The following is a 12,769-nucleotide window of genomic DNA, read 5'->3' on the forward strand; positions in this document are numbered from 1 at the left end:
AGGTAGATTCCTGGTAGGCTGACATGTCTGTGAGGCCTGTTTTGTGCATTGTCATGTGACCCCACTCCCCACATGAGAGGCAGCCCATCGCACTCAGTACCCTGCATGCTCCTCATGATTCAGGATTGATTCGGCCCAAATTGTTTTTCAGTTTTTACAAAAACAATAGCAGTGACCTTCCACCCATTGTCAGTTTGTCAGCAACCAGTCAGGTTCAACCCACCATTTGTCATATATATTCTAGAAAAGATAGGTCATAATTCATTGGTTGCTACGGACAACACATCCACTCATGTAAACCCACACTTTAGTAAATTTACCCTGGTGTGTTTCTCTGTCCATTATCACTTTCCTCGAGGGAATCTTCCTCACTTTCCAGCCCGCTCTCTGTCCTTCATCTACCTTCCTCCAGATATGAATAATGTAATCACTTCTATATCCGAATCCACAACCAACGAGCTGTCTCCTTGATTCCTCCCCTGAACACGGTCTCAGTATTCTGATACATCAAAAAACACACACACGCTTGACACCTATTTATGTGATGTGAGCTACTCTCTTATATGCAGATACAAAGCCTCTCACTACACACGTGGAGTAGGGATACTCTTAATTGGACACTACTGAATTTATTCATACAGTAAGACAGCTCACACCATAGCATCATCAACATCCAAAAGCTGACAAGAAATGTATAACCTACACTGGCTTATAGTAAAGTCATCTGGAGGCGTGAATGTAAAGGAATTTTCCACCTACAAGTTACTTTACTTTACTAGCTTGTACATCTCCCATTGCAGCTTTTATTTTTTATATATATATATATATATATATATATATATATATATATATATATATATATATATATATATACACATATATATATATAGCTTTAGCCATTTGGCTTTGTTCTGTGCTTTTCAGCCATGTATTAAATGCATTAGGCAGAGCAGCTTAGGTTTATTAACCTTGGCTACAACACAGCTCTGATGGGTTCCACAAAACTTTGTATCCTGAGTGTGGCTTTGTGTTGTATCCCCCAGCATTTGCAAGAAAGTCTGCCTGATGATATAAAGACATGGCTGGAAGATAGTGAAGCAAGCTAAAAAGAGCAAGTTATGTATTTAGGTGGTCATTCCGAGTAATTTTTTTTCGCTACGGAGCGATTAGTCGCAAACTGCGCATGCGCATTGTACGCAGCGCACCTGCGCAAAGTAAATTAGCACAAATGTTTGGTATTTTACTCACGGCGTAACAAAGTTTTTTTATCGCTCTGCTGATCGTAGTGTGATTGACAGGAAGTGGGTGTTTCTGGGCGGAAAAACTGGCTGTTTTATGGGAGTGTGCGGAAAAACGCAGGCGTGCTAGTTGAAAAAGCTGGAGTGTATGCAGAAACCGGGGAGTGGCTGGGCGAACGCTGGGTGTGTTTGTGACGTCAAACCAGGAACGAAAAGGACTGAGCTGGTCGCACTGGCAGAGTAAGTCTGGAGCTACTCAGAAACTGCGGGGTAATCGTTACGAGAAAATTAGCGAACCCTTCGTTAGCAAATCTGCTATGCTAAGATACACTCCCCGTAGGCTTAGCGTGTGCAATGCTGCTAAAAGCAACTAACGAGCGAACAACTCGGAATCACCCCCTTAGTAAACAATCCATGAAGGCATGGAAAAATAAGAGAAAAAAAAAACCATGATAAATCTGCATGGGTTACATTACAGACACCTTCCAAATAACATTCTCTCAGAATGGTAAGAAGAAGGTGCGCATATTCATGTTAGTTTACCTGGCATCCAGAGCATTTTCATGATTTTATTAAACAGCATCGGGAATGACGCATAGAAATGTGACCGGACTATCTACTGTATACTTAAACAGCATCAAATAGACACCGCACAATGGGGGTCATTCCGACCCGATCGCTCCCAGCTTTCGTTGCCTAGCGATCGCCTCTGAGACAGAGGCGGTCGCTGGGCGGGAGGGGGCTGGGGTCTGGCCAACGCAGGCGTGGCTGGACCGTTGGGGGGGCAGGCCGCGGCGGCTGTATGACATCTCATGCAGCCGCTGCGGCCAGCGGCAGTGACAATTAACTCCCGGCCAGCCGTAGGAGCTGCGCTGGCCAGGAGTTACTCCTCAAATACAAAGGCATCGCCGCTGTGCGATGCTTTTGTATTTGTGCGAGGGGGGCCGGCACTGACATGCGGGGCGGACTAGCCCTGTGCTGGGCGTCCCCCCGCATGTCAGGGAAGATGATCAATGACCCCCCCATATACAGAAGCCATGAAAATGGGGATACGGTCATTAGGTCGACATCACTTAGGTCGACCGCTATTGGTCGACATGCATTAGGGCGACATGGTCACTAGGTCGACATGCTCATTAGTTTTTCACTTTTTTTCTTCATTTTTTTGAACTTTTTCATACTTTACAATCCACGTGGACTACAATTGGGAATGGTAACCTGTGCCGAGCGCAGCGGTAGCAGAGCGAGGCACCTTGCCCGAAGCATGGCGAGCGAAGCGAGGGGACACTGTGCACTAATTGGGCTTCCCCGTCACTTTACGAAGAAAACGACACCAACAAAAGTTAATAAAACTCATGTCGACCTTTTTCCATGTAGACCTAGTGACATGTCGACCTAATGCATGTCGACCAATAGTGGTCGACCTAATGATTGTCGACCTAAGCATGGTCGACCTAATTACCCATACCCCTAGGTGATGTATTCACATAGCAGCACTGTTACATCTATAGGTAAATTACATACATTACCAGCTCTGCATGGATTGTATAAATATCTTGGTAAAAGTCCACCAATTGCATCACTATATTTAATTATTTCCTATCCCTTTAACCATAGTTCTGTGTAAAATGAACCTGAGCTTTTTAGCTGTGACATTTTCATGGGTATGGGTCATTAGGTCGACCACTATTGGTCAACATGGTCACTAGGTCGACATGGAAAAAGGTTGACATGAGTTTTTTTTACCTTTTTTGGTGTTGTTTTCTTCGTAAAGTGACGGGATCTCCAATTAGTAGCTGGTATGTCATTTGCCTATAGATGTAACAGTGCTGCTATGTTAATACATCACCTAGTGTACAGGGCAGAGCAGAAATGTGTCATATCCAAGTGGAACTGCTATGAGTAATAGACTTGTCGGAAAACAAAATTGTGCATTTCCCTCTCCAAAGACTTCTACGTTCAGACAACATAACGGAGGACTGTACATGCCAACCTGTAAGATTGTCCAACAAAAAAGCTAGCCAATCGGTGTGGACATAGCCTTTATGTCACCAATAAAAAAAAAAAAGGAATTTCAGAAGTCTGAACTCGCATTTATGTAATGTACAATGATATTTGTATAGAGACATAATCAAAGTTTTACAATGAGAAAGAAAGGATCTACACGGACTCTCCTTATATTCCTGGCAAAGAATCTGAGGTTCAAGCAGACACTTCCATTATAGCCATTTAGCACAATATAAAATGTGCACACAATACAAGCACATGACGACACTCCCTGCATTGTTTCCGCACTAATCCTAGTTACAATGAGGCAGATAAAATATGGTCGAATTTCCTCTGTTGTGTAACATTTACTGATAATTGTAGAGGAAACAACAGGAAAGAGGAAAGACTGTAAACTGCATTTTAACAAAATATCGCAGGACAAAATAATCACCTTTTATTAACGATAAAAATATGACTGCTAAGTAAAATAAAACTGGACCGTAGTCACACAAAGACAAGCCTAGCACCGAGGGGCAGATGTATTAAGCCTGGAGAAGTGATAAAGCAGTGATAAGTGGAAGGTGATAATGCACCAGCCAATCACTTCGGTTTTAAAAATGACAGCTAGTAGCTGATTGGCTGCTGCGTTATAAACTTCCACTTATCACTGCTTTATCACTTCTCCAGGCTTAATACATCTGCCCCCCAGTGCAGTCTCAGCCATCCTCATGCCTCAATATCAATCCCGCAAAGGACAGACACAGAAGGAGAGAACATAATGACGTTGTGCGTCAACAAACAAAGGGGTCTATTTACTAAGCCTTGGATGGAGATAAAGTAGACAGAGATAAAGTACCAGCCAACCAGCTCCTAACTGCTATTTTTGAAACACAGCCTGTAACAAGGCAGTTAGGAGCTGATTGGCTTGGGCTTTATTTCCGACCACTTTAACTCTGTCCAGGGCTTAGTAAATAAACCCCAAAATCTATGGAACAGTCACATAAACTAACGTAGTCTCTGAGTATATTATCAAAGACGATACTTTATGAGAAACACTAAAATATCACTGATGGCTGAATCAGGCACTTTTGGGGACGACGAATAGTTCAATGCAATTGTCCGTAAATGCGCAGTCCTTGTATGCACAGAATAAAGTGCATATATTCCCCCATATGTAGACTTGTACACAACTATGCAACTGATCTGTCCCTTAATCTATATGCTTAGTTTGATAGCTGTCTACATTATCAGTGCACACTTACACCAGTCCTATCCCTGACGTAAAAGACACATCTGAATACAGATGTGCACCAGCCCTATCCCTGGCGTAAAAGACGCATCTGAATACAGACATGCACCAGTCCTATCTCTGGCGTAAAAGACGCATCTGAATACAGATGTGCACCAGCCCTATCACTGTTGTAAAAGACACAACTGAATACAGATGTGCACCAGTCCCATCCCTGGCGTAAAAGATGCATCTGAGTACAGATGTGCACCAGCCCTATCCCTGGCGTAAAAGATGCATCTGAATACAGACGTGCACCAGCCCCATCCCTGGCATAAAAGATGCATCTAAATACAGATGTGCACCAGCCCTATCCCTAGCGTAAAAGACACATCTGAATACAGATGTGCACCAGCCCCATTACTGGCATAAAAGACGCATCTGAATACAGATGTGCACCAGCCCTATCCCTGGCGTTAAAGATGCATCTGAATACAGATGTGCACCAGCCCTATCCCTGGCGTAAAAGATGCATCTGATTACAGATGTGCACCAGCCCCATCCCTGGTGTAAAAGATGCATCTGAATACAGACGTGCACCAGCCCTATCCCTGGCGTTAAAGATGCATCTGAATACAGATGTGCACCAGCCCCATCCCTGGTGTAAAAGATGCATCTGAATACAGATGTGCACCAGCCCCATTTCTAGCGTAAAAGACGCATCTGAATACAGATGTGCATCAGCCCTATCCCAGGCGTAAAAGACGCATCTGAATACAGACGTGCACCAGCCCTATCCCAGGTGTAAAAGACGCATCTGAATACAGATGTGCACCAGCCCTATCCTTTACATAAGAGATGCATCTGAATACAGACATATTAATGCGTACACTCAACTCAGCATAGCTCAGTTGCATAGACATGCCCTCCCTCACTAAACTTAGTGTGCGTGCGAACACACCCCTTTTTCATCTAGTTACGCACTTTAAGCCACAGAGGGAGAAGTGACAATCCCCAAAACATCCACTCCAGATGGATATGGTACATTTATGGCCTGATACATATTACAGCATTTTTGTTTCAACTTTTCATGCGGAAATGACATGGGCTCAATTCAATTAGCCATGAAGAGGGCAAGTTGCCACTGCAACAACAAAGAAATGCAAGTAAAGGTGGCAGAACGCACCCCCTGAACAGCACGATATCACCCCAGACTTGCATGCTTTTGTACACTACCCTATGGGGCTGAAAACTAAAATTGGCGAGTTGGGAGCTACCGAACATGTGATATATAGCCGCACTTACGGGCAGGGTGAGCAGTCTCGTGTCCAATAACATCGATCCCATCAAATACTTCAGAGAGCATATCTTACTCCATAACTGACATTTTTCATCGGTGACTCCACTGACTGGATTTACTATAAATGTCAGGAGCCAGAGGCAGGCATTTGTCACTATGGTCTTGTTCACAGGTTCAGAGAATTTGGATGGAAGTACAGAGGTTTATCACACATGCCCCAGAGATAACGTTTACTATCTCCCCAGTGTGGGCTTTTTGGATCTCGCACTGGGCTACTGGGTCATATAGCCTGTGCTTAGGTAACACATTTGCTGCTCAATAAAGTCATAGCCACTGCAAAGAAAACAATAAATTCCCAGTGGATCTCTACCACCATCCCTAATATTACCCTAATGCTCCCAAGTGCCTACTTCCTGTCCTCTATGGATTGGAGAGAGATGACGAACAACAAGGAGGCAAGGGCAGAACAGTTCATTGAGACATGGTTACCATATAGATACACACTCTGTCTTCATGCGTTAGAGACTATGGGGGAGGTGTATCAAGCCTTGGAGACAGATAAAGTGGAGAAGTAGCCCAAATCTACTGATCAGCGCCTGTCATTTCATAGACTGTGCTAGATAAATGAAAGTTAGAAGCTCCACTTTATCACTCTCCAAGGCTTGACACAACTCCCCCTCTCTAAGAAAATACTTTGCCTTAATGCAGATTTAGTAATATCAGTTTGGTTCTCACAGACCACTGTACGTTGCCATTTCTGTCCATTCATTCTATCGATTCATTGTTTCCTGAGGGTAATGGATTCCTCAGTGTTTCTACTGAACTTCACTGTTCAGTGTTTTGTGTGATGGGATACATACGATATCCCGGCAGATAGGATACCGTTCGGTCATATGACCAACACCAGCATCCCGAAGCAGAGAATCCTTAATTGGGTAAGTATGTTATCCCCCCTCCTCCCCAACTCTTCCTTCCCGCAGCCTAGCCCTAACCCTCCCCGGTGGGGCCTAAACCTAACCTCCCTTTCCTGCAGTCTAAACCCTAGCCCTAAACCTCGTCAGCATTCCAACTGCCTGGATGCCGCATGCCAGTATCCTGAACGGATCCCTTTGTGGTATCTCCTTGCTGGGTAACAAGTGCCAATGGTTTATGTATGTTTTTGTTGCCATGCATACAAATAAAATACATCATAAAAACTAACATTCTTGTCCCCAGGTTGGCCTATCTCTTTAACAAAATTATGAGCAGAGTTGTTCAAAGTGGACACCACATGCTCTAAAATGATCATATACAAACCAATGAAGGACACCCAAATTGACACCCCCATTTCTCTTCTAAATACCCACCTCGAGCTTTTTGCAAATGCCGTTGTGAACTTTGAACCTTCTATTAAAAAAAACATGAATAATCTAGACCACATAGCTAGACTATAGAAAAGTCTAATCTATCATAAATAAACATAAAACTCTCTCTGCAGTTCCAGCATTGTATGCCGAAAAAGCTTTTAATACAACTTCCTGTCCGTTCATGCTATCAACGCTAAAGGGATTTAGTTTTAATGGAGAATTCCTGCAGGCTATCCAGATGCTGTATCTCACCACTCTACTTCAATGACAAATGGAACCACCTCCGATATAAAATAAGTAATGGCACCAAACAAGGATATCTCCTCCCCCACCTCCCCAATATGGTTTTTGCTCTTGACAACAGAACATTTAGTAGCCAAAAATCAGACTGGTCCCTGGCATTTCGAGAATAGACAACCGAAAGTCAGAAGCTCTCCAACAAAACAACTAAGCTTAGGAACGTAGCAGGAACTGTGTGGGCCCCATAGCAACATTTGGAAGGCGGCCATGTCCCAATGCTTCTAGAAAGACACCTCTAAGCGACAGTTGTTAATGTTATGTCCTATAGTAATGCCCTAGTTCAGGGGTTCTCAAACTCGGTCCTCAGGACCCCACACAGTGCATGTTTTGCAGGAAACCCAGCAAGTGCACAGGTGTTTTAATTACTCACTGACACATTTTAAAAGGTCCAATTATTTCACTTGTGATTCTGTGAGGAGACCTGCAAAACATGCACTGTGTGGGGTCCTGAGGACCGAGTTTGAGAACCTGTGCCCTAGTTTATTTTATGAACCATAGTAGCACCTGAGTTCATGTTATGTCACACTGTAGGGATGCCAGTACACATTATGCAACACAGTACCCCCAATTCACATTATGATGTACAGTGTCCCCAGTCCATATTATATCACATTACAGTGCCCCAGTTCATATTGTGTCACATTACAGTGGCTCAGTTCATATTATGTCACATTACAGTGCCCCAATTCATATTATGCCACATTACAGCGCCCCAGTTCATATTATGTAACCATATAACGCCCTCCAGTTCATTTTATACCACATTACAATGAGCAGGTCCTGGGATTAACAAGATAGATTGTAGGCACCCAAGGGAAAAGTTTGTAAGGGCCCCTATGTACCACTCAATGGTGTAAAATGTATATAACACATGTGACAGGGAAGGTGGCCCCTATAAGCTTTGGGTCCCATAGCAGCTGCACTCCCTGCACCTATGGCAGCTACGCCCTTGCCTTAATTATAAGATCCAAAAGCTTAAGGATTTGTGAATTTTCATTAGCCTGAATTAGGCCCATCTTTATGAAGCCCGTTACCCTACCATCCATGATCAGTAATGTGAAGCCTTCATGGATAGGATGTCATCATTAAGATGAATATACTATCACACTTTCTGTACCTTTTCATAACCTTACCCACTAATAGTCTAATGCAAACTCGGCTTACTACTCACACACTCCGCCACTGATGGAATGGGACCTAGACCGAAACAATCTATCCTAGCAAGAGCATCAACTTGGCGCCTCCCTGTTACATACTAACAGCTCAGTTTAATTACATTTTGGCCTGCTACCACCTTCTTTACCCATCAAACCATTATCACCCTTACCATGAATATTATGGGGGATATGTATCAAGCCTTGGAAAGAGATAAAGTGGAGTAGTTGCCCAAAGAAAGAAACCAGCTTCCGCCAGACTGTGAGCCTGAGTTGTACGCGAATGCATTCACAACTTTGATCCAGTACACAGTGGCTGTGTAAAAATATGCAAATGCCGCAGATGAGCATGGGTGCATCCTAAGATATGCCCCAAAAAAGGTCATGGCACCCCCAGTGCCGCCCACAAACAATGCCTTCCTGTCAACAACTTTACTAATAAATCCTCTGCTAGCTCCGTTGCAGGACCTTAGCGGCACATACGCAGTGCAATTTAGATGCAAACCCAGATCGCTAATAAGAACTAAACTGTGAAAAAAATGCGTTTGCATACAATTTAAAATCAAGCCCCGTGCTAGTCTAGATAAATGACAGAAGCTTTAGGCAACGTCTCCACTGTATCACTCTCCAAGGGTCGCTACATCTACGCCCGCCAGGTAATACTCAGATATTATTTCACTAAGTATCTGTTCTACCAGACATTGCAACTTAGATGTTTCGCTCACACTAACCTACACAGTGGCCTCGTAAGTCACATAACTAAATCTGATACCATCCACAGAAGGCAGGTGCCGTCTCCTACCCATACCACGCAATACTAAGCCCAACTTCACCGCTCCCCAGCCTTCCTGAAGCGGATTGGGAACACAGCTTACCAACGTCTACCTGGTACTTGGACATCAGAAACAGGTCTGCAAAATGATCTGTCAGTACAGAAAGAGGGAACAACATGCAGAATGTTGGCGATAGTCTACTGTATCCTTGTGACGTCACATCCCCTTGTGCTAATGATAACAGGCTTCATTCTGAGTCTTATGCATCTATATGACAGCACTGACCCCAACTGAAAATAGAATAGAAACTACAAAGCCAAAAATGGCTTATGTAATATTCTTGACGAAAAGCACACCACGAATCCTTGTCTAAGGGAAATGATAAACTTGCCATGCACACCTGGAATGCTACTGGGTACCAATATAATGTCACTGGAAACAAATCCCCCCCCCCGGTGGAAAATATGCAATTTGTGTCAAGCTTAAACTCAGTCAAGCTCACTGATGCCCGCTACCCGATGTATCATTTAAGACTTGTTCTGTAGATTCTTGGACATCCCAAAGGAATAAATGGGGAGCGGGAAGCCTAACTAAGCAGGGGTTGTATGGAGGTATGCAAATCCTTCACATTTGATGGGAAAATTTACCAAATCTTCAGTTACTGTAGTTCTGATTAGTTTAGTCTTACCAAATTCATTAGTGTTTTTCACCAAAGGTCAGTTATTAGCATACAGTATTTTTTAATGTTAGGAAAACTGACCTGGCCGCTGACAGGCGTATAACTGTAATTTAAAGAGTGAATATAGCAATGTACAGGTGAATATCTGTGTTTCCTGTTATATGAGTGCGTACATCCCAACATTTGGAATCCTGGAAACACATCATACTGGGGGTGACCAATTAAGTGCTAGACTGCCATCCCGTCCTGCAGTTCCCCAATTTTATTGCTGCATGCAGTGGGGGCACCGTCCCCTCAAATCAGCACTGTCTGACCCAAATCGGGACCATTGGTATGCAACTGAAAGCACATGAAAGTGCACCTGGACGAACCATATACAATCTAGTATTTTCTGATCCCGGGAATCTACTGATTCTTTCTGCTCGAAACACAAATACTTGACAAGTTTTTTCACTTTGATGGGAACCCCCCCCACCGCCCATCCCAACTCTAAATCTGTAAGCACACTTTAAATCTCCCTCCCTAATCCTATTTCTAGATGGGTCCCAAAGCCTCCAGCCAGTCCCATGGGAACGTGTGCCAAGGCTATCTGTTACATTCTCACATCGTACTGGCCACAATCACACATATTTACAAAGAATGGGCAGTATTACACAGCGCCTGTACCCCTTTAGCACCACACTTATTTTTCTATTTTTATCCTATTATTTTGCTATTTATGGACCAATTAAGCCATGAGAGTAAAGGATATTTGGGAATTTATATTACCTGTGACACTAAGTGGGTTTTACTGTATATGACAAACTTTTTGGCGTGTGCATGTGATCCTGCAGCTCTTACTAAAACATGACTTATCTGTCTAGCATCCTTCTGGTACAACTTTTTATTTATATCCGCCCTGGGATATGATAGAAGGGTGCAAGCTATATGTTTATCCTACGTTTGCTTACTTATCATACTTTGCTAAAACATTTTTAGAAGCGTTTATTCTTTATAACTGGGAAAGCAGCAGGAGATGAACAGGACAGTGCTGGGACAACCTCTGATTGTCAACAGCAGCACAGAATATTTCAGATCTGTCATAAAGCTTGTAAGTCCATTAGCATGGGAGTTTGCAGTGGGATGGGCCAGCCTAAGTATCAGTAATAACATGAGATTTCTGCCATAGTCATACAGAATTATTGTGGTTTCAAATACACCTATATATCAAAAAAAATACATTTGTCCAAATTGCTTAAGAATATACTATTTAGCATATTATATTTTATGTATATTGCATTACAAGGGTTCCGTAGCTCCATATAAATACAGACTAATACTGTCAAGCTCATCACTTTATAAATACACAAAATGTCAACACTCCGATCAAATAATTACAAAAGGGAGAGGGCCCTGCTCGTGAGAGCTTACATTCTAGTGGGGTGTCCACTGAGAGGGAGAGGGGAACAGAGAGTGGGAATGTTGATCTTAGGGATTCAGAGGAGGAGGTTAGGTTACAGGGAAGAGAAGAGTCTTAAGGGCGCATTTAAAGGCTAGGAGGCTTGAGGTAAGTCTGATTGGATGTGGGTGAGCGCTCCAGAGGTTGAGAGTAACCCTGAAAGCGAGAGTGTGAAGAGGTGATCACGAGGAGGAGGAGAGAAGGCGGCCATTGGTACAGCAAGGTGGGTGGAAGGGGTGAGTGGAGGTGAGGCTGAAGACACAGGAAAAAGAAGAGTGGTGAATTTGATTCTGCTAAGTGGAATGTACAGAGGGGGGAGATGTATCAAACCTTCTCTAGAGGACAAATGGAGGTGTTGTCCATAGCAACCATTAAAATTCTAGCTAATATTGTATGAAATGTACTAGATAGCCTGCATCTGATTGGTTGCTAGGGCAACACCTCCACTTTAGGGGGATACACCTCCCTGCAAAACTTTTTCGTACAATTGAAGCCTCCTGAAATGAGGCTGACAGCAGTGACCCACTACTTGGTGGGACTGACATGCCTTGGGGTAGGCGAGTGCCTGTGCCGCTTGTCCGAGCTACGTTTGCTACATTTTCATTTGATTGGGTAAAACTTCCAGAAAAAGTCTGTCAGATTACTTTAATTCAATTCAAAGGCAAATTGATGAGGCTGATGCAGCAGCAGTTAGTATTTCCTAGACTATGCAGTACAATTCTGGGAATTCAGTGCCTTCCCCTCATCACAACTAGTTCATATTGTATATGTCACTCTGGAAGCATAATCACATGACCAGCAGTAGCGGAATACAGCGGAATACCTCTCAGTGAGTGTCAGTGAAGAATGTGATGCTCGGAATCCAGGACACATCTTATTAATGCAGCCTACATACCCCATGTCCTTGTTTCTATTTTTGCTGCATACTGTAATTCATCTTATTGACGGTAATCTCCTGGCAACAACACTGGTGTATCAATAGGATGCCCAGCTCAGCCGTGACTATAAATATTACCTGATCACTGTCCACTCTGACCCGAGTGCTGAGCAACCCCGGTACCGTCTGGTTATCCCTCTCGCTGCTGAAGATCAGACGCAGGGGGACGGTGTCTTGTCGCCCCAAGAAACTGTTTTCTTTCTTCCTATGCATCTCTGTCAGCCAGGTATCTGCAGAGGATCAAAGATAATGTCAAATAAAAATACAGTTACACAGCAAGGTAATTTTAGATCAGAGTCCGGAAGCTCATACAGAGCTCTGCACGGCCTGCAGCACTGAAACAAGACACGTGGTCATCTAATTAACTGCCACAAAACAAGTATTCAC

The 12,769-nt window shown here is 43.4% G+C and overlaps 1 protein-coding gene across 7 annotated transcripts in view; it reads right to left on the reverse strand.

Annotated features, from left to right (window-relative positions):
• Positions 1-12,769, reverse strand: part of ADAM22 (ADAM metallopeptidase domain 22) — a 500,813-nt gene that overhangs the window by 483,617 nt on the left and 4,427 nt on the right. For all 7 annotated transcript variants that reach the window (XM_063921513.1, XM_063921518.1, XM_063921515.1 and 4 more), the window contains exon 2: positions 12,461-12,612. In XM_063921513.1, the coding sequence (XP_063777583.1) occupies positions 12,461-12,612 (152 nt within the window). The remainder of the gene's footprint in view (positions 1-12,460; positions 12,613-12,769) is intronic.

Source organism: Pseudophryne corroboree, chromosome 5 (genome assembly GCF_028390025.1).
Source record: "Pseudophryne corroboree isolate aPseCor3 chromosome 5, aPseCor3.hap2, whole genome shotgun sequence".
NCBI lineage: Eukaryota > Metazoa > Chordata > Amphibia > Anura > Myobatrachidae > Pseudophryne > Pseudophryne corroboree.